Raw genomic sequence first — 22,381 nt, 5'->3', positions numbered from 1 at the left:
CACACTACCAGTCATTAGTCTGGACCCACCTGACTGAATGTTCTGTGTTTTTCATTCTCTTAAAGCCATTTTGATCTAAAGGCTTCTGCTTAAATGCTTGAAATTAGTTTCTTGGTCAAATATAAATAGTGAAGTTGATCCTATGTATGAATTTCTTTCCAAAGCCTTTGCCTTTCCATCAAGGCAAAGGGCGGCTGCTTTAAAGAATCTAAAATATAAGATTTTTTGATTTAACACTTTTTTTGGGTCACTGCATAATTCCATTTGTGTTATTTCAGATTTTTGGCGTCTTTACTGTTATTCTAAAATGTGGAAAATAGTAAAAATAAAGAAAAATGTGGTGTGTCCAAACTTTAGACGGGCAGTGTAAATAGATTTGTACATATTTACACTCATATATCCAACTGTAATGTCGTGTAGACGGTAGTGTTTCTATATTTGACCAGCCGGCCGTAGCTTTCGGCTGTGCTGCACGCAACACGAGAGAAAGACAACAGATGATTCATTTTCATGCGTAGAAAAACAAAATAGACCTTAAACCCCAGCAGATTAGAAGCTGCCTTTTGCTTTTCTTCCAGCCTCTGTTAATCCGTTAAGGCAGATTTTGGCCTTTTCGTCTCCACAGCGATATCCCCAACAATGTGAGCCATTAGCCGAGGGAAAGACAATGATTCATATCGAGTCCCTTTGTGGAAGGTTTCCCCGAGCCGCCCGGTCGGTGCAGGCTAAACCCTGCGTGGGTTTTTGTGGTGAGAGACGGATGGCTTTGTGTTGCCAGGCTGCCGGGGTTCGGAGCGTCAGGCTGGCAGACTTTGACTTCAGATGTGGTTTAGGTTCGGGCTGAGAGCCAGAACTGTCTGCTGTGTTTGTCACGAGGAGGAGGAGAGTTTATCTTTCCTTTATCTTCCGTTCCTCCTCCTCTTCAGCCTTCCACCACATACTGCAGGCTGCTGAAGGCCGACGCTGATCATTTTGGGTTGAAGCTGCCGATAGAGGAGATTTTGTGCTGATATTCAATACTGGTCACACTTTATTTGGATAGTCAAATGCTGATATTCAACTAACCATCAAGTGACTATAATGTGTCACTAAAAAGTCTACTGAGTTTCAGGTGATTCTCCCAATAGTGTGAAAAGTAATCTATAGATATTCAGTGTCTGGGGTTAAAAACGGGGTCAGGGTTAGTTTTGTTTTATCGTCGAAAGAAGCAATAGAAAAGTAAGACTGTAGAACATCAACAACACATTTTATCACCATATTATCAACTTTGGACTCTCCAAATAAAGTGTCATTATCTTTATAGAGAACCTTACCAAACCCTCTGGCGGCCATGTTGGAGATGAACAGCTGTTTGTGTTGCTGAACGTACAACTTGTCCGTCTCAACAGAATTAAACAGACGGTTAATTTCTGTCTGATCTGACTGAACTGATCATTTCATCACTGATCCATCTGATTGATTTAGTGTTTAGATAATGTCAGCTTGTTAGCTAGCTAACCATAGTATCTGGTCAGCTAACATCACTGTCTTGTTGTTAACACATCTGATTAGCACACTAGCTAACGTATCTAGCAGCAGCTAGCGTTAGCATGTTCACATTAACATCAGTGTGTTTGCCGGCTAGTTAGCTAGCTAACAGTTTGTTCAGGTTAACTGAGCTGACTCTTCTCAAGCTACAACTCAGAGTGTTTTGGAGTAGAGACTAGGGCTAAAGACAAGACAGTTTACTGTGTCACAGTAACCAAATCCACCTTATCACACTATTCACTTTTACTGAGAACGTTACTGAATGGATCTACAGCCACACCACAACAAGCTTCATTAGCTAGCTCTCTGTTTCTAGCTGCTTGTTATGTATTTAGCCTTGTTTGCACACAGCTAACTCTCCCTGACCATCAGACCTTCATGATGCTGCCAGCTGGTTGCTAGGCAACATGATCTCACGATCTCTAAAACGGCGATTTACGTGCTGTGGACCAGGGATGTAACGGTATACCGTTTTAAGGTGTACCGCGGTATCAAGAAACCACGGTTCTGAACCGTAAGCCTTTCCCTGTAATACCGTTCCCACGGTATTGCTAGGAGATTTGTGACTGCAAAGCCTCTATTTTCATTCCCAAAAAATCCAAGGATTCAGTGTTTCTCCCAGAGTGTGGGTGGAAAAGCCTCTGAAACAGCATTTAAATCATCATGGGACACTAAAACTCTCCATTGAATCCCATTTCAGTGAAATCCTCTTAGTGTCAGCAGCTGTTTAAGGCAGGTGAGGCGGGCTTCACTGCAGGCGTTACAGTCTGAAACCAAACCATCGTATCAGCAGCGGGAAACATTTACTGGCCAATATCCGATTTTTAAGGCCCAATAATATATGGGCAAACCGATGAATCATGTGTCTAAACCTACTGCTGTTCCTCTCTACTATTCCTCTCACTTTGTATAGCCTGTGTGGGTGTTTTTTATTATGTGTGTGTGTGTGTGTGTGTGTGGGTGTGTGTGTCAGGTCAGAGAGGGGAATGCCAAACAGAGATAGCGATCTGTCTCTCCTCATCTTTTACAGGCATATATTTAGGCGCAGGCTGTACTCCTAAAGTGGCTCTTCTTCTTTTTATTTTTTTTAAGTTTCAGTGGGTTCAGCCTCATGTTTTATCCTCTGAACATTGTTTTCAGAGTTTCATTTGCAGATAAGTTGGTTATAAATGTAATCAAAAAGAACAGACAAACAAACAAAACAAGATCTCACAGATTACCATTTTAACTTTCCATCTCCTGTGCTTGCTCTTACTTGCTTCTTATCAGGAGACGTTCCTGTCAGCGGGGATTTTGCAGTTATTCTATTTCAAAATGCAAAAAAGACCTGTCTCTCCTGGTCGGTATCTCCTCTGTGTGAAAGCAGCGAATAGTTTCAGGCTGATGTAACTCCTCTGTCCTGCTGCAGCTTGTCACCTGTTTGACAAACCGCGACACAGCAGCGCCGCTCGCACAAATGTTCAATTTTCATCCGAGTTCAGAAGCGTCCTGCTCTGCCATTTGGAAAATGTAATCGCCGTTTTATAGACAGGAGACGTCTGGCTGATATCAGATATTTAATAGAAGGCCAGCTCTACCTTGCAAAGGCAAGAGGCAGTGACTGCAGAAAAAAGTATTTTTTACTCCCTATCCAAATGACTTGAAAGAAGATGTTTGAAAATATAGTGACTTGTTGACTTAATAACTGGATATTCTTTATCTTCTTATCCTCCAAAGACTGAACACTGGCTAAAAAACTGACAAAAAGTCATTATCAAAGTTGAAGTTACTGCCTTTTTCCTTTTGTAGAGCAAAATATCAACCTGCACTACGAAACCAAATCCCTTAATTTTATCCCTGAAATGTCCTTTATTTCTCATTACATAAACATTAATTATCCATTAAAAATAACATAGCTTTAAAACAGTAAGGTTAGTATCATGCGTTTATATGGGATTTATTCATGGGTTTATTCACAGAGACACTAGAAATTAAGGGATTTTTCATGCCTTTTGTGCATCTTATGTTTACAGGGTTATTGAGTGAAAAGTTCCTGTCTCCCTGAATTTTTCATTAGAATTTCAAGATTAAAAGGGGGTGTAAGGAGGTTTCGATGGGATCTCCTCCATTAATAACTCCCTTAATTAATTTTAAATGGATTTTGCATGAATTAAGGGGTGAATTAATGTAAATTAATGAAAATGTAAGGTTATTTTAAGGGATCACTGGTTCGTAGAGCTTATATAACGGCAAACTGATTTATCGGTCCGCCTCTACATTGCAAAAATATGAAGTCACTTCAGTTTAAACACACAAGCTTCCAAAAGCAGGAGTGAAAGGCCCAGGTCAGGCATTTCCTCCCCCACACCCACCCACAAATGTATTATTTTCTTATTTCTATATTATTGTTGTTATATATTGTAGTATAATGCACATACTTTACATATGTTTATTTTATTGTAGTATAATGCACATATTTTACATTTATTTTCTTATTTCTATTTTCTTATAATTTCTCTATGCCTATATATATTTCTCTTCTAGAATGTGAGCAACTGCAACGAAACCCAATTTCCCCTCGGGGATCAATAAAGTATTTCTGATTCTGATTCCCTGCTGCCTTGAAACTGCAAGTTGACTGAAATAGAACTGAGTAGTTTGGTCAAAGATCATTAGTTGCTCTAATGTAAAGTTAAGACGCGTTCAGTCAGTAAATCCCCAGTCATGTCGACAAGAGTTTATCAGTTGAATCCACTGACTGATGAACTGCTTTCCAGTGTTAATTGTAATGTCAAGTGTTCATGTGTCATAAAATGAATACAGCAAATACTGAGAGTTCAGCAGAAGAGAAGACTCTACTCTCCATGTTTAACAGAAAATGGCTACTTCACTAATACTAATACTCTTCACTATGAGTATTAGTTCGTTTTAGTTATTTATAAAAGTTGTTGGTAGGTCGGGATTGAACCGGATACTAATTTTCATCACGGGTGTCATCAGAAATAGATCTATATTTTCATATTTTTATCAATAATAGACCTAGTATTCACCTCACATACATGCATCACAAGAACTCTCTATCCTGTAACTTTAGAAGAAGGAGGGTTTTCTTGCAATGCATGCTGGGAAGTCTGCTAATAAGCTAACAATGTTCCTTATTCAACTGTTTAGCGAGTGCGTGATAAGATGTTCTGTCAAATTATGATTTTACGTCACGAGTCATGAGCTCGTGATTATGAATTATGAAGCCGATGACTAGAAATTGTGAGCTGAAGCTGACAAACCCGACTGAGTTAAAGATTAAAAGACGAGTTGTTTTCACTGAATTTCACTGTTAGTTTTCACAGTGTACGCAGCTGCTTTCACAATACTTTATGAAATGTATAAATCGGCTGAAAGTGGCTGATTGTCCGGTTCGTTTTTTTTCTTCACGGAGCGGAAATGTAGAATTAGGAGTTAACAAGCGGGATGAGTGTTGTGCGGCTTTGTCCTCATTGGAAAAGCATGATGCTGATTAGCGTGTGTGTGTGTGTGTGTGTGTGTGTATTAGAGTATGTGTGTGTAAGTGCTGTGTGTGTGTGTGTTCGGTCCATTTCCATTTGTCTGATGATTGAAGCGTGTGAAGTTATTCCACTTTATCGCCTTTCAGCGGGTCGGTTTTACCTGTGAGAACATCTGTGGTGCTGAGGCTGGACCTACAGAGGGAGAGAAGTTTCCTCCAGATAGATGTTCAGATGTTCAGTAATAAACCCGACCGCAGTGTTTAGTCGTCCAGTCGGGACGCCCGGGGGTCCCGCCTGTCGCTGGGAGTTTATTACATGCCTCATCTCATACTGCGGCCCTGCTGTTTTTAAATGAGACTCATCTAAAGTCTTAATGAGGCTGGTTCCCTCTGTGTGTCTGTCTGTCTCTCCATGTTGGTGATGATGGGACTGATTCTGCTGCTGTTTCTGGTTGTTATGGCTTTGTGTTGCCTGCACAGCGGAGTAAAACAAACTGACACAAGGTTTTAGTTGACTGACAGCATGTTGCAGCAGTTTATACGGCCAACATCTGTGCCTGAGAAGTCAGAGTGAACACACACACACACACACATCTCTTTTCCAGGTGCTGAGTCAAAATAGTTACTTCATGCAAATTCAAAAAGACTCTCAAAACACTGTGGCAGCTCCCAATATTTTGCTTACTTTATTCTCACCTATATGTGTGATCATGTGGAAAAACCAATGAAATCTCTATAAAGAAAGAAAAAATATGAAAAAATAACCCGGAAATCCTGATTAACCATCGCTAGAAATAAACCCAATTAATTTATATTTGAGTATAATTCAGCTAAGTAGGTAGCATACTATACATATCAAAAAGCATTCACAGTATAAAGATGGGCCTATTTATTTATTTTCATGTGGCCTGTTAGTTCCTTATTGGAAAGTTCTAAGGGGTACTATAATCTCCTAAGTTTTTTCCCCTCCCCCCAAAATAGGGAAACAACAACAACAACAACAACAACAACAATGTAGAATGTCTTAATGTAGAATAAAGTAAGCAAAATATTGGGAGCTGCCACAGTGTTGCGAGTCTTTTTGAATTTGCAACATCTGTGCCTGCCAGTGGTTTTATTAGTCTGCTTTTATTCCTTTTAGTCCTTTACATCGGCAATCTGAAGGCAACATTGCTCAGATCCATTGCCTCAAGAAGTTGCCCCCGGTATCGTCACCTTAATAATTACTTATAATTTAGGGCAGTAATTATTTTGGGAAGTTTCCCTTTAATTGAAAGATCACTTGCTGCCTTCCTATGACACCAGTAGCACCATGAAAATATACTACTACCACTGCTAATGATAATACAATAAAAATGTATTTGTATTTGTAACTTTTTAAATCGAGTTTAGTGCTTTAACTCTCCAGTAAAAGCAAACATCAAACTTCAAGTGAAATAAATATATTAAAAACATTATAATAAAATAATTTCAAACAGGTGCAGCAGTAAGGCAATAAAATAATGAGATCACAGTTACTACTCCAAAATCTTTGTTTATACCCACAGATCACACTGTAAAATATAAAACCCGTCTCGTCTCCAGTCCGGACCGTTCAGACCTGAAGTTTTTGTCGTCCTGCTGTGAAATACGGCTGCCGGCCCTCTGCCCGTGAACTCTGTCGACTCTCCGTCTCCGTCCTTCAGCAGCTGATAGTTTCACATTGTGGGAACTAGAGGCAAAAGATTAACATGAGCTTCACTGAAAACTACCTGTCATACACTCATTTACTGCTCATGTTCTCAGACGCTCTCTCTAAGAGTGAGATTTGGGAGTTGAATTAGTATCTCAGTCAGCATCTGACAGAAAGAGTTGGCCAAGTTCGACAAGCACAAAATGTTCACAATATGTCATGGCACGGTAAAAATTCATATTGAAACAGCTTTGGAAACTGTTTTGAACTGATATCAGAAAGATATTTAGGTCCTGACTTCACAGATCGATGCAGGCAGCGGCTCTGGACGACTACAGACGACTCTACTTCCATTTTGGCGTTTTATTTACTCTTGTTTTCAGTGTTGGTGCCGCTGTTTCAACATCTATTCTTCTAAATATGTTCTGGGATGTGTTGTACAGTGTGTTACATGTTGCATTTATATTTTTATTTATATTTTGAGTTCTTTCTTTTTTTGCCATTCAATTTGAATTCATTTGCCAGTTAGCTAATTTGCACTCCGAAAAAACTTCTTCTGGTTCTTTGGCTCCGCCCACTGAGGTCTAACTCAACCAATCGGATCATTTCTGCCTCTGAGAGAGACGTCGGTACGATGTATGTAACCCCAGCCTGCTCCTTCCTGTGTGTCGTCCTGCAGGTCTCCTGGTGGGGGCGCTGGACACGGTGCTGGACTCCAACGCCCGGGTCACGCCCTTCCGCATCCTGCTGCAGGTCCCCGGCTCCCAGATCAGCTGGGTGATCGCCAGCGGTGAGACGAGCCGACAAGGCTTCCCCCAACTTCTGCTTTTTCAACTTTTCTGTCTCATCAAGTTTTCATTTTTCTATCTGCTTTGTCGGTTTGTCTTTTTAAGATCTCTCAGTATTTCCGCACCCTCTATACAATGACATCTGCAGTTTTTTGTACCCATGATGACAAATGACAAATGACATTTCAACATTTTCGTTCGTCCATGTGACATGCGTGACATCTCTGACACACTGATTGGATTAACTGATTTGGACAAAACTTGCAGGACTGATGGATCACGCCGTTGCATACCGGCATTTTAAAAATGACACTGATTGGCCAAAGTAGGGCGCAACAATAACAGGGGAAAATGCAAATGAGCTATTTGTCTTTAATAGTCCTCTCATGTGTTGTCATTGTTTTGGAGCTTTCAGATGATATCCAAATAAATGTTTTGGGAGGATTTTTGAATCCCATTCGCCAGTCGTTGTGTTCTAAAAATGCTAGAAATGACACATGACAACAAGTTATTACATATTTTAACACGTCCCTTAATTTTAAACAAATATTTTACTAACAACCATGGTGTGGATGTTGTGTTGTCCTCGCTTCACAAAGCCACGAAACGCTGGAATGCTAAGCTAAGTCTGACTAGAGATTTCTTTTATTTTTTTCATTATAGCTTCAAAACATCAGAATCACCTCAACTAATAAAGAAGTGCAGAATAGAGGAAGCCTGAAAGCAGAAAAAGCCGATATTAGTGTTGGACATTATTTTACGCCCCAATTCAGTTTAGAGCTGCCACGATTAATCGATTAATCGATTAGTTGTCAACTATTAAATTAATCGCCAACTATTTTGATAATCGATTAATCGGTTTGAGTACTTTTTTAAGAAAAATTAGTCAAAATTCTCTGATTCCAACTTCTTAAATGTGAATATTTTCTGGTTTCTTTACTCCTCTTTGACAGTAAACTGAATATCTTTGGGTTGTGGACAAAACGAGACATTTGAGGACGTCATCTTGGGCTTTGGGAAACATTTTTCACCATTTTCTGACATTTTATAGACCAAACAACTAATCGATTAATCGAGAAAATAATCAACAGATTAATCGACAATGAAAATAATCGTTAGTTGCAGCCCTAATTCAGTTTCACATTGAGGAAATCCGTTATTTGGGACTGCACCATTCATGGAGGACAACATGTTTACTGTTGCTTTTTGAACTTATTGTATGATTGTGAACCTCCTGTGTTTTTGTCCCTCAGGGGCCGCCATAGAGGAGGTGAAGAAGCACTGGGACTGGCTGGTCCACAACCTGCTCCAATCTCTGTCTGTGTTTGAGAACAAGGAGGACGTGGCGAGCTTCGTCAAAGGAAAAGTCAAGGTACGGACACCATGACGTCCTGAGTGTGAGCGTCCTGTGTAAGCTAGGAAATTAAAATGGATCTCCAAATGATCTGTAAGCCCTTGGCATCCCAAGGCTACTGACTGTAATATGATACTTGGCAAAGCCTTTCCTAAGGGTTTTAGAGGGGATTAAGATGTTTGTTAGGTCCAAGTAAAGCGTCCTCATCACTATAGATTAGAGCTGATCGATAATTCAATATTATCATTTATCGTCTTGCAGTGCAATCATGGTGCTTTTAAATGTTTGTAGTCTTCTCCCAAAATCACTCCTTCCCTTCTTTCCTTCCTCCTGTGAGCTTGTTGAGAATCCCAGTCTGTATTTGTCCTCCTCTCCTCTCTTCCTCTCCTCCTCTTCTCTCCTCTCCTCTCCTCTCCTTTCCTCTCCTCTCCTCTCTCCTCTCCTCCTCTCCTTTCCTCTCCTCCTTTCCTCCTCTCTCCTCCTCTCCTCTCATCCTCTCCTCCTCTCTCCTCCTCTCTCCTCCTCTCCTCCTCTCCTCTCCTCCTCTCTCCTCCTCTCCTCTCATCCTCTCCTCCTCTCTCCTCCTCTCCTCTCTCCTCCTTTCCTCTCCTCTACTCTCTCCTCTCCTCCTGTCCTGTCCTCTCCTCTCTCCTCACCTCTCCTCTCCTCTCTCCTCCTCTCCTCCTCTCTCCTCTCCTCCTCTCCCCTCCTCTCCTCTCCTCTCCTCTCCTCTCTCCTCTCCTCTCCTCTCCTCTCCTCTCCCCTCCTCTCCTCTCCCCTCCTCTCTCCTCCTCTCTCCTCTCCTCTCCTCCTCTCCTCCTCTCTCCTCTCCTCTCCTCTCCTCTCTCCTCTCCTCCTCTCCTCCTCTCTCCTCTCCTCTCCTCTCCTCTCCTCTCTCCTCTCCTCTTCTCTCCTCCTCTCTCCTCTCCTCTCCTCTCCTCTCCCCTCCTCTCTCCTCCTCTCTCCTCTCCTCTCTCCTCTCCTCTCCTCACCTCTCCTCTCCTCCTGTCCTGTCCTCTCCTCTCCCCTCTCCTCCTCTCCTCTCCTCTCTCCTCTCCTCTCCTCTCCTCTCCCCTCTCCTCCTCTCCTCTCCTCTCTCCTCTCCTCTCCTCTCCTCTCCTCTCCTCTCCTCTCCTCCTCTCCTCCTCTCCTCTCCTCCTCTGCAGGGTCTGATAGCGGAGGAGTCCCGGGGCCGGCAGGCGGCGCAGGAGGAGGAGCCGGAGAAGTTCCGGGAGGTGCTGCTGAAGTTCGAGCTGCACTTCGGCCTGCCGCCGTCGGAGAAGCTGGTGACTCATTACTCCTGCTGCTGCTGGAAGGGCCGGGTGCCGCGGCAGGGCTTCCTCTACCTCAGCATCAACCACATGGCCTTCTACTCCTTCCTGCTGGGGAAGGAAGGTCCGTACGGCGAGAGGGTTCAGGGCTTTAAAGTGTCACGTGTGTCCTGAAGTGCATTTTAACATCAATAAATCATTACCACGTGCATTTAGAGATAGGGATGGGACGATATGCTTATCTCGTTTCAATGTCGCGGGGCTCTTAGACTCTTAGGGCTGGTTTCGCAGACAGGGATTAAGCCTAGTCGTAGACTAAAGACAAACTTCAATGGAGATGTCCATTGAAAAAGTCCTTAGTCTAGGACTAGGCTTAATCCCTGCCTGCGAAACCAGCCCTTAGTCTTGTTCTAGCTCTTTTGTGTTTGGGTTCTTGTAGGGTTCTTGAAGGCCGATGCTAGTATTTATGGATTGAAGCTGTTGAATAGTTTATACTGGGTGTCACTATACCGTAGTTGCCAAAAAAATGCCCCAAAAAAATTGTAAAATACAATACTCAGTGTTTGGCCGAGAAATGTATTCATATCAAATAATAATAATATAATTTTTCTATAATAATTATAATTTGCGGGTATCAAATAAACAAATAAACAAATCGAACACATTCAGTCATAATGTATAGATTATGATTACATGTTCTGCATCAAATACCAGCTGAAAGGTTCCTTTAACATTTTATGATATTCAGTATTGATCATATATAACACTGTGTGGAATCTTAGATATGTGGGAAGAAAAAAAAAAAAAAAAGATGGAATTTCACTGAATTTAACTTAATTAAATTAAACTTCATGAAATTCCAATTCAATTCCAATTCTGTTTCCTGTAGGGTTTTTCAAATTCCAATTCCAGTTCCTCAGTTAAATTGGTTTGATGAGTTCATTCATGACTTGAACCCTGTTTCTCTGTTCTCAGTGAAGTTTGTGATCCCCTGGGCGGAGGTGACTCGGCTGGAGCGGGTCTCCAGCGGTCTGATGACCGAGTCGATCCGGGTTGGCACGCGGCGGCGGCAGCGGGACTTCTCCATGTTCCTGAACCTGGACGAGGCCTTCGGGGTCATAGGTCAGCTGGCTGACATCGCGCTCCGCCGGCTGCTGGACAGCGAGGGGCTGGAGCTGGACCGGGTGCTGCAGCAGCCCGCCCGCATCACCAAGAGGTCAGAGTTCAGTGTCTTCCTCTGTGGAATCATATCTTATCTTCTGGGTCCACAATTTCCTAATAATTTCCTATAAAGGAACTGTTAATTTCTCTGGAAGTTTCTTGGAAAGCAGCATGAAGTGAAGCAGCAGCTCTGTAGAAACTGTCTCAGTCTGGAGAGTCGATCAGATACTGAACATTTCTACAAGAGTTTTCTAGAAAGAACAAAACTATAAACTATTTACTGGAAAAAATAATAGGCAGAGGTCAATTATCAGAAGTCATTATTCATATAATTATATAATATAGTTATTTGTTGAATTCTTACTTAATTTTGGTTCATTTCTAATTTTCTATATAACTACTACATAATTTCATGGTTCTTGGAAACAACAGAAGAAACTGGAGGAACTTACCATTCAACTCTTTCTCTCTCTTCACTATAATTAGAACATAACTTCATGGTTCTTTCCAGGAAACTTCCTAAGAAATTAACAGTTCCTTTCTAGGAAATTATTCTAGGAAATTGCGGATGGTAGGAATATTATTTTAAAATTTGAAAAAGTTTTGTTTGACATCACATCTGACATTACCATTCAGTTCAACGGGATGAACATTAATTTGATTATTTAACATGTGACTCTGCATACGTGAGTCATATCGTGATATATATCGATATCGAAAAAAATCATGATATTGATCAAACCCATATCACAGATCAGTATGAACTGACAGGGAAAAGACATGTGACTAGCAATAGCAAAACAAGTCACATCCGTTTGTTTTTGTTTTTGAACACATTTCAGTTACGTGACGTTTTGACCGAACTGAGGCGTCTCCCCAAATACCAGTCAAGTCAATCACTGTTTGTCTTTCTTTCCACTGGAGAGGGAGAGAGAGAGAGAGAGAGAGAGAGAGAGAGAGAGGGAGAGAGAGAGAGAGAGGGAGAGGGAGAGGGAGAGAGAGAGAGAGGGAGGGAGAGTTTGTTTGGCTGTTAGTCTCCCACATCTGTCTCTTTTCATATTCATATTGTTTATTTGTTTGTTTCCCATGTTGGTTTTTCTTTATTATTGTATTTACTTTATTACTGTTATTATTACTACTGCATTGTTTTGGTTGTTTGTTGTAAATCATTACACAACTTCATGCTTTGACAATATGAGAATACTTGTCATGCCAATAAAGCGATTTTGAGCAAGGGAGAGGAAGAGAGAGAAACAGAGAGAGAGAGAGAGAGAGAGAGAGACAGAGCGAGACAGAGAGAGAGACAGAGAGACACACAGAGAGAGAGAGAGAGAGAGAGATAGATAGGTTACCCACAGTCCTTTTTTTAGCCGACCAAAATGCTAATTGAGGATGACGAGGCGAAGTGAGGCAGCCAGACGGAGAGATGACTCATGTAAACATCAGACTGAGGAAGGTGAAGCCTCATTTCTCTGCTTCACATCTGGGTTCCATCTCACACAGCTCTCTGCCAGCTGGCTCCTCCTCATCTTCCTCCTCCTCCTCCTCCTCCTCCTCCGCCTCCTCCTCCTCTTCCTCCTCTTCCTCCTCCTCCTCTTCCTCCTCCTCCTCCTCCTCCTCCTCCTCCTCCTCCTCCTCCTCCTCCGCCTCCTCCTCCTCTTCCTCCTCTTCCTCCTCCTCCTCCTCCTCCTCCTCCTCCTCCTTTTCAGACGCTCCTCTCTGCTCTGCTCTCACTTCAGAGACAGTCAGCATGCTGACTCATGTTGCCTCCCAGTTCCCTCCTTCCCTCCTTCCCTCCTTCCCTCTTTCCTCTTCCCTCTTCCCTCCTTCCCTCTTTCCTCTTCCCTCTTCCCTCCTTCCCTCTTCCCTCTTCCCTCCTTCCACAGTTCCCTCCTTCCCTCTTTCCTCTTCCCTCTTCCCTCCTTCCCTCTTCCCTCTTCCCTCCTTCCACAGTTCCCTCCTTCCCTCCTTCCCTCTTTCCTCTTCCCTCTTCCCTCCTTTCCTCTTCCCTCTTCCCTCCTTCCACAGTTCCCTCCTTCCCTCTTCCCTCTTCCCTCCTTCCACAGTTCCCTCCTTCCCTCTTTCCTCTTCCCTCTTCCCTCTTCCCTCCTTCCACAGTTCCCTCCTTCCCTCTTTCCTCTTCCCTCTTCCCTCCTTCCCTCTTCCCTCTTCCCTCTTCCCTCCTTCCACAGTTCCCTCCTTCCCTCTTTCCTCTTCCCTCTTCCCTCTTCCCTCCTTCCCTCTTCCCTCTTCCCTCCTTCCACAGTTCCCTCCTTCCCTCTTTCCTCTTCCCTCTTCCCTCCTTTCCTCTTCCCTCTTCCCTCTTCCCTCCTTCCACAGTTCCCCTCCTTCCCTCCTTCCCTCTTTCCTCTTCCCTCTTCCCTCCTTCCCTCTTCCCTCTTCCCTCCTTCCACAGTTCCCTCCTTCCCTCTTCCCTCCTTCCCTCTTCCCTCTTCCCTCCTTCCACAGTTCCCTCCTTCCCTCCTTCCCTCTTTCCTCTTCCCTCTTCCCTCCTTTCCTCTTCCCTCTTCCCTCCTTCCCTCTTCCCTCTTCCCTCCTTCCACAGTTCCCTCCTTCCCTCCTTCCCTCTTTCCTCTTCCCTCTTCCCTCCTTCCCTTTTCCCTCTTCCCTCCTTCCACAGTTCCCCTCCTTCCCTCCTTCCCTCTTTCCTCTTCCCTCTTCCCTCCTTCCACAGTTCCCTCCTTCCCTCTTCCCTCCTTCCCTCTTCCCTCCTTCCACAGTTCCCTCCTTCCCTCTTCCCTCTTTCCTCCTTCCACAGTTCCCTCCTTCCCTCTTCCCTCTTTCCTCCTTCCACAGTTCCCTCCTTCCCTCCTTCCCTCCTTCCCTCCTTCCCTCCTTCCCCTCTTCCCTCTTCCCTCAACAAGCCCTCCTTCACTTCCCCTCGGCACTTGGTAATACGTAGCACCATACTCAACGTGAGTGGCCACTTGCAGAGCAGGGGGGCGGGGTCAGAGCAGGGGGGCGGGGTCAGAGCAGGGGGCGGGGTCAGAGCAGGGGGGCGGGGTCAGAGGGGGAGCAGAATATTTGAAACGGAACACACTTGCCATATAGTGCAGATGAGTTCATTTCATAAATATGTCTAAATCCTCTAAATAGTGTTTGTTTACTTGCATTTATATTTATCACCTGTTCGTGCACCGGAATTGACGGACGATCACAATGCATCCTGGGAAATATGCGCTTGTGAGGTCTACATCGTTGTTGACTCGCTCCCTCGGCCCTCGAAGGCTCGATGTCAGGAAGTTGACTTCAGTTATCAGAGTAATGGAACGGCACTTAAGATGGAGGAGGGGAATCCCCCGAGGGGAAGTCAGCGAGGGCCGGCTGAAACCACTAATGAAACACAACGCTCCCTCTTCCCTCCTTCCCCTCTTCCCTCCTTCACTCCTTCACTCTTCCCTCCTTCACTCCTTCACTCTTCCCTCCTTCACTCCTTCACTCTTCCCTCCTTCCCTCTTCCCTCCTTCCCCTCTTCCCTGCTTCCCTCCTTCTCTCTTCCCTCCTTCACTCCTTCCCTCTTCCCTGCTTCCCTCCTTCCCTCTTCCCTCCTTCCCTCTTCCCTCCTTCACTCCTTCCCTCTTCCCTGCTTCCCTCCTTCCCTCTTCCCTCCTTCCCTCTTCCCTCCTTCACTCCTTCCCTCTTCCCTGCTTCCCTCCTTCCCTCCTTACTTCCCTCCTTCCTTCCTTCCCTCCTTCACTCCTTCCTTCCCTCCTTCCCTCCTTCCCTCTTCCCTCCTTCACTCCTTCCCTCTTCCCTGCTTCCCTCCTTCCCTCCTTACTTCCCTCCTTCCTTCCTTCCCTCCTTCCCTCCCTCCTTCCCTCCTTCCCTCCTTCCCTCCTTCCCTCTTCCCTCCTTCACTCCTTCACTCCTTCCCTCTTCCCTCTTCCCTGCTTCCCTCCTTCCCTCTTCCCTCCTTCCCCTCTTCCCTCCTTCACTCCTTCCCTCTTCCCTCTTCCCTCCTTCCCTCCTTCCATCCTTCCCTCCCTCCTTCCCTCCTTCCCTCTCCATGCTGAGGAACACTCCTCTGCCTCAGACTGTAACACACAGGGATGGAAACTGTAGCAGCTCTTAAAGCAATATTCCACTTAGTGTTAACATGGAGGTTATTCAGCACCGCCATGAAAACCAGAATATTAACTACTCACCAACAGTGCGGGGGGTCACGTGTTACATAGCAACACGTTAGAGTAGTCAGATTACTTTTTTGTGGTAACGACTAACTTAACGCGCAGTTTATGTAATCAGTTATTAGTTACTTTCTCAAAGTTAAATTTCGCTACTTTTTATTTTTCTTTCAAATGGTTAAATGTTTGGTTAGTAAAAAAAATGAAAGTATTCATGGCAGGCTGCGGTGTGGTGGAGGCTGGAGGTTACGACTCGCTTTCAGAACGAACGCAACAATAAACTGCAGAACTTGGAAATATAGTTGCATTACTTTGAACTGATCAAAGAAAAGGGTAAGAAAAATATTGTTAACTGTAAGTTTAACTTTCACTATCTAACCTGAAGATTTGATTTGAAAGCTTGTGAGTCAGTCTGCCGTTTATTTTGAGTCCAGACCGGATCAGTTCAGGCTTCTGTGATCTGAGTATTTACTGTGAACCAGGTGACTGAAAGCACCTTGATGTAGATTGTTACTTCAGGCTGAGTCCAGACGTGATGATTAGTGATGATTTCTGTACATTAAGAGTGATGACATCAGCTAAAAAAACGTATTTTAAAGGCATGATTTTACGTGGGTAACATGAAAGTACTCTAACACGTTACTTTAATAAAGACTAACTTAGTGATGTAACTAGTTACTATTTAGGGCAAGTAACGAAGTAATGTAACTAGTTAGTTTCAAAAGTAACTTTCCCCAACACTGCTCACCAGGATCAGATGCAGCTGGATGAGCGTTCAGATTTTTTCTTCCCATTCATTTGAATGGAAACTGACATTGAACACGTTGGTGAACAGATTCAACATCAGATCCTGCTGTAAGACAATAAAGCAGCAACTGGTCCGTCCTCATTTAGCATTTCTGTTCTCGGTTTACACTAAAATTAGTATTTAAAAATAAAAGTAGATCTGGTCTCCCAAACAGGAACTATCTCCTAAATGGTATCCCTCCGCTGTGTTCTCTTCTCTCTATCAATAAAAATGCTGTTTAGTGAAATTCTGTTCTCAAACACACAGCAGCAGGATCTGTTGTTTAGTTTTTTTGTCTGTTGCTCATATCTACTGTGTGTGTGTGTGTGTGTGTGTGTGTGTGTGTGTGTGTGTGTGTGTGTGTGTGTCTGGGCCAGGCAGTCAGTGATTCACTGGCTGACTCTCTGGTACATAGTGGAGTTTCTAAGCTATAAATCACAGTTTGTTTCATACTGACGGGGAGTCGCTTTAGCTCTGCTGCTTCCTGAGGGAAATTACATCTTTGCCTGGAGTGGCAGCTCATAAATACACCCCTTGTTCTCTCTGTGTGTGTGTGTGTGTGTGTGTGTGTGTGTGATTTCTGCTTACTGAATTCTCCTTGCTGTGTTCCTGTAGGTAAAATCTGTCTGCCTGTTTACTTTCACATTTTAGGCGTTTAGCTGATGTTCCTATCCAGTTCTTAACCAGTAGTAAGGAGGTCAAAGGTCAATAGATGTTTTCCAACCTGTCTCACCTCCCATCAGTCCACCAGTCAGTTGGTTTGATCGTTGATTAGTCAGATCTGAACCTGACGGGACTCGACTTGACAGTTGGACATGATGTTTTCTCCCAAACAGAGAGAGAGAAACAAGAAGATCTAGACTCAGTGACGCAGATCAGATTTCACCGTCATCGCAGCTTTCTTGCCTTTTGTAGTTTTAAACAAGTTTCTGTTTGTGGTCGGACATTTTTGTAAGGCTTAACAGATGCCTGAGATAAGACACTCACACACATTCACACACACATACACACACACACACACACACAAAAGCACTTTGATGTACTGTCTTTATTCTGTTTATTGTCAGCTGTTTTTATCTGTAGTTTTGTCCTCTGCTTTCTGTAAAGTGCTTGTGACAAATCTTATGACTTGTCTTGAAATCACACACACACACTCACACTCTCTCTCTCTCCCTCTGTCTCTCTCTCTCTCTCTCTCTGTTTCTCTCTCTCTCTCACACACACACACACACACACACACAAAGTGCAGGAGAAAGAGAGTAAACTCATTTTAGTCATAGCTCTCTTCCTCAAATTCAGCTGTTGCCTACAGAGTGGAGTTTTTTTAAATTTTTTTAATTCATGTAAAAACCTTGAAACCGGAACAGGAAGTAAATGTGAAAGTAAACTGACCAAACTATTTGTGACCGAGCAGAATTGTCTGTTGACCGCAACACAGAGTTATTCGTTTTGCGTACTAACCCGAATGTCACAATGTTTCTACTTTTCGTGTTTAGATTGAGTTTGTCTGAACACACACAAGTGATACAAACTGAAAAAAGAGAGAAGAAGAAATGAAAACTGCAGGTGAGACATGGAAACACTTCAGCCAGAGAGAAACAAGGAAATGAAATTAGCAGACAGACCTGCAGGTGAAGGCGGCATGCAGACTGGTCGGTCGAGAGCATGAGTGATGACAGAGTTGAGCATAAATAGTTGATGGGGTTCGGGAAATGACGGAAAATGGGGACAGGGACAGGGAAGTAAAGGAAATCTTCACAGATTACAAGTTTTGAAATTTTTATTTAGTAGAATTTAAAAGGAAAATGTGGTAACAACTGGAATGTGTGTTTGTTTAACTTTGCCTAATAAACACAAAGTTGAAAAAAAAGACCTGCAGGTGAACTGAGCTGCAGAGAGCAAGTGACGTCTAAACTCAACACACAGGAGAATGGTAGAAAAACAGCAAAATACACAGATAAGTAAAGGAGATCAAATAATTTGAAAATGGCCTGATGCCAGAACAGGTGAGAGTGTTTTAGGAGAGAGAGAGAGAGAGAGAGAGTTGGATGAAGAGTGTGTGTTGTGTTTTTAAAGGAAAAACATCAAGCAGTTTGGTTCATCAGACAGTTTCCAGCTCTATATTTGAAATTATTGAGAGAAGTGGATTAAAAAGCAATTTGAATCCACAGTTAAGTTCTTCTATATCTAATCGAAAACTGGCAGTGAGTCGTCCAGAGAAGAAGAAGAAGAAGAAGAATTTTATGTATATAGCACTTTTCGAAACACAGTTACAAAGTGCTTCACAGTCAAAATGAAAGACATCCCAAAGACAGAAACAACTACTAAAGGGTAAAAGTAAATTAACAAGAAGATGGAATAAAAGGTGAAAACAGAATAACCCTACGCAACGTAAAAGAGGCAAAATCATCATAAAAAAACATAAAACAAGGCGAAACGGTTTAAAGAAACAACAAAAGAGTAAGCAAGGATCCTAAACAGATTTAAAAACAGAGAATAAACATAAAGTATGAACATCTGAGTCCAGTTACAAGTACAAGTTCATTTATTATGTTATAACCTGGTGACTCATTTTCTGAGCAGCTGTTGTCCCTCAGTCCTGTCAGCTGCCTGGTTCATGTCCTGAACCCTCGATGTGTTTTCACTTCTCTTTTCTCTCCGCTTCATGCTGGTAAACAGAAGTTCACTCTGCAGACATGCTGTTCTGTTTTAACACGTCTTTCCATCACTCTGTTTCACTCTCTCTCTTCTCTCGCCTCGCTTCACTTTGGTAACTAATCAGTTATAAACTCTGTCACTCATTTACTTTACAGTCTGAATCCTCCGCAGTGTGTTTCTTTCTTTATCAAGTCAAGTCAAGCAGATTTATTGTCATTCAACCATATACAGTTTACAGTATGGAGACGAACGGGACCACAGTGCAACAGGACAGTACAATACAATACAATACAATATAATACAGTACAATACAATACAATACAATACAATACAATATAATACAATATAATACAGTACAATACAATACCATACAATACAATGCAATACAGTACAATGCAATACAATGCAATACAATACAGTACAATACAATACAATACAGTACAATACAATACAGTACAATACAGTACAATACAGTACAATACAGTACAATACAATACAGTACAATACAATACCATACAGTACAATACCATACAATATAATATAATACAGTACAATACAGTACAATACAGTACAATACAATACAATACCATACAATACAATACAGTACAGTACAGTACAATACAGTACAATACCATACAGTACAATACAGTACAATACAATACAGTACAATACAATACAGTACAGTACAATACAGTACAGTACAATACAGTACAGTACAATACAGTACAGTACAATACAGTACAATACAGTACAGTACAATACAGTACAATACAGTACAGTACAATACAGTACAATACCATACAATACAATACAATACAATGCAATACAGTACAATGCAATACAATGCAATACAATACAGTACAATACAATACAATGCAATACAGTACAATGCAATACAATGCAATACAATACAGTACAATACAATACAATGCAATACAATGCAATACAGTACAATGCAATACAATACAGTACAGTACAGTACAATACAATACAGTACAATACAGTACAATACAATACAGTACAATACAATACAGTACAATACAGTACAATACAATACAGTACAATACAGTACAATACAGTACAGTACAATACAGTACAATACAGTACAATACAGTACAGTACAGTACAATACAATACAGTACAATACAGTACAATACAGTACAATACAATACAGTACAATACAGTACAATACAATACAATACAGTACAATACAATACAGTACAATACAGTACAGTACAATACAGTACAATACAATACAATACAGTACAGTACAATACAATACAATACAGTACAATACAATACAGTACAATACAGTACAATACAGTACAATACAATACAGTACAATACAGTACAATACAATACAATACAATACAATACAGTACAATACAGTACAGTACAATACCATACAATACAATACAATACAATGCAATACAGTACAATGCAATACAATGCAATACAATACAGTACAATACAATACAATGCAATACAGTACAATGCAATACAATGCAATACAATACAGTACAATACAATACAATGCAATACAATGCAATACAGTACAATGCAATACAATACAGTACAGTACAGTACAATACAATACAGTACAATACAGTACAATACAATACAGTACAATACAATACAGTACAATACAGTACAATACAATACAGTACAATACAGTACAATACAGTACAGTACAATACAGTACAATACAGTACAATACAGTACAGTACAGTACAATACAATACAGTACAATACAGTACAATACAGTACAATACAATACAGTACAATACAGTACAATACAATACAATACAGTACAATACAATACAGTACAATACAGTACAGTACAATACAGTACAATACAATACAATACAGTACAGTACAATACAATACAATACAGTACAATACAATACAGTACAATACAGTACAATACAGTACAATACAATACAGTACAATACAGTACAATACAATACAATACAATACAATACAGTACAATACAGTACAGTACAATACAGTACAATACAGTACAGTACAATACAATACAAAAACAATACACAAGACTACAATACACTATGTAATAGTTAAATACGATATATATACAATATAATACAACATACTATATTATGCTATAATATGCTATAATATGCTATAACATGCTATATACCATAATATACCATATATAAAATACTATAACATAATGTTACATACTACAACATACCATAACATAATATAATATATATATATAAAATGTTACTATATTATATAATATATTACAATGCTATACAATAGTATAATAGTAAAATGTATACCCTAATATAATACTCTGATATAATGTAAAAAATAAATATCCTACAGTACAGTATGTGTACAAATAAAATATACAGTCTGAAAATATGTATGAGTATAAAAATAAATCTTTATTCCACTTTATCATGGAGAACTGCAGTGAAATCCTCCATCATCCTCCCAGAGATCTGACAGTTTAAAGCTTCCCTGCTCATTAGCCAACATACAGACTGCAGAACAGACAGTCAGGGTCTAATGGTGAATTCAGACACACTTATTACAATAACATGCCAACTTGTGGAGTTGCACCGCTCGCTGCCGCCCCAGTGGTGTGTTTTAGTGGAAGAAGATGGAAGAATAACAGGCAAACCAGTTAATAAAGTTCACATTGTACTGAAATACGAAGCTTGGACCCAGCTGATTCAGAATCAGTCTTAGCTCATGTTCCACAAGGTATATATCGCTCCACTTTTGGTGATTTTTATGTTTTAACTTCACTTGAAGGATGACATGCTCTATGGGTTGAGGAAATTGTAGCTTGGGCTGATGAAGCTCTTTCAAAACCGCAGTGGATAAACTGCAAATACATGGTGGTCAGGCTAAAAACAAGGCTGGGTTTCTTACTTCCTGACAAGTTTACATTTGGAGATGCAACGTTTCTACCCAACTGCAACGATATGTTTTCTTGTTTTCTTGGGGTTTATCATGGAGGACTGCACTTATTTTAACCTGGACTGTATTTGTTAGGAACTACGACCAGCTCACTGAAGCAATCCTCTGTCATCCTCTATCATTTGTGTCTGTTCATCCCTTATCTACTGTATTGAGTCAGATAGTATTGATGGAATGATGCGTGCCACCAGTCGTATGCTTGGATCCATGTGGGCTGATGGCTGCGTCTCCCTCAGAGAGAGGTTTGGAGATTTGTGTCCCAGTGTGGAGAGGAGAAACGGGGCGTAGCGATGTTAAAATTTAAAGCTGCATCTCCTCCCTGCTGCGTCTCTCTCTCTCTCCCCTCAGGGCCGAAACCAAACTTCGGCTTCCAGTCATGAAGGGCAGAGCGTCGCCTGGAGGCTTCAGATCCGTCCATATGTTCAAAATAACAGCCAAACTCTTTCCCTCCTCTTCCCAAACACTCACTCACATCTGATTTCATCCAACGAATTAGCTCTTCATTATGAAAAACGATGCGATTCAAAGTAAAAAAAAAAAATAGCCGCACTTCCACAGCTCCAATGCAGAAGTCTCTATTGCCTT

General features: G+C 41.6%; 1 protein-coding gene across 1 annotated transcript in view; it reads left to right on the top strand.

Moving 5' to 3' along the window:
- tbc1d8 (TBC1 domain family member 8) overlaps positions 1-22,381 on the top strand; it is a 52,820-nt gene that overhangs the window by 4,436 nt on the left and 26,003 nt on the right. The window contains exons 2-5 of the mRNA XM_078286004.1: positions 7,360-7,470; positions 8,722-8,840; positions 9,989-10,217; positions 11,069-11,309. Of these exons, the coding sequence (XP_078142130.1) occupies positions 7,360-7,470; positions 8,722-8,840; positions 9,989-10,217; positions 11,069-11,309 (700 nt within the window). The remainder of the gene's footprint in view (positions 1-7,359; positions 7,471-8,721; positions 8,841-9,988; positions 10,218-11,068; positions 11,310-22,381) is intronic.

Source organism: Centroberyx gerrardi, chromosome 10 (assembly GCF_048128805.1).
Source record: "Centroberyx gerrardi isolate f3 chromosome 10, fCenGer3.hap1.cur.20231027, whole genome shotgun sequence".
NCBI lineage: Eukaryota > Metazoa > Chordata > Actinopteri > Beryciformes > Berycidae > Centroberyx > Centroberyx gerrardi.
Note: the sequence above shows the minus strand (reverse complement) of the source record. Positions and strands in the feature narration are given on the sequence as shown.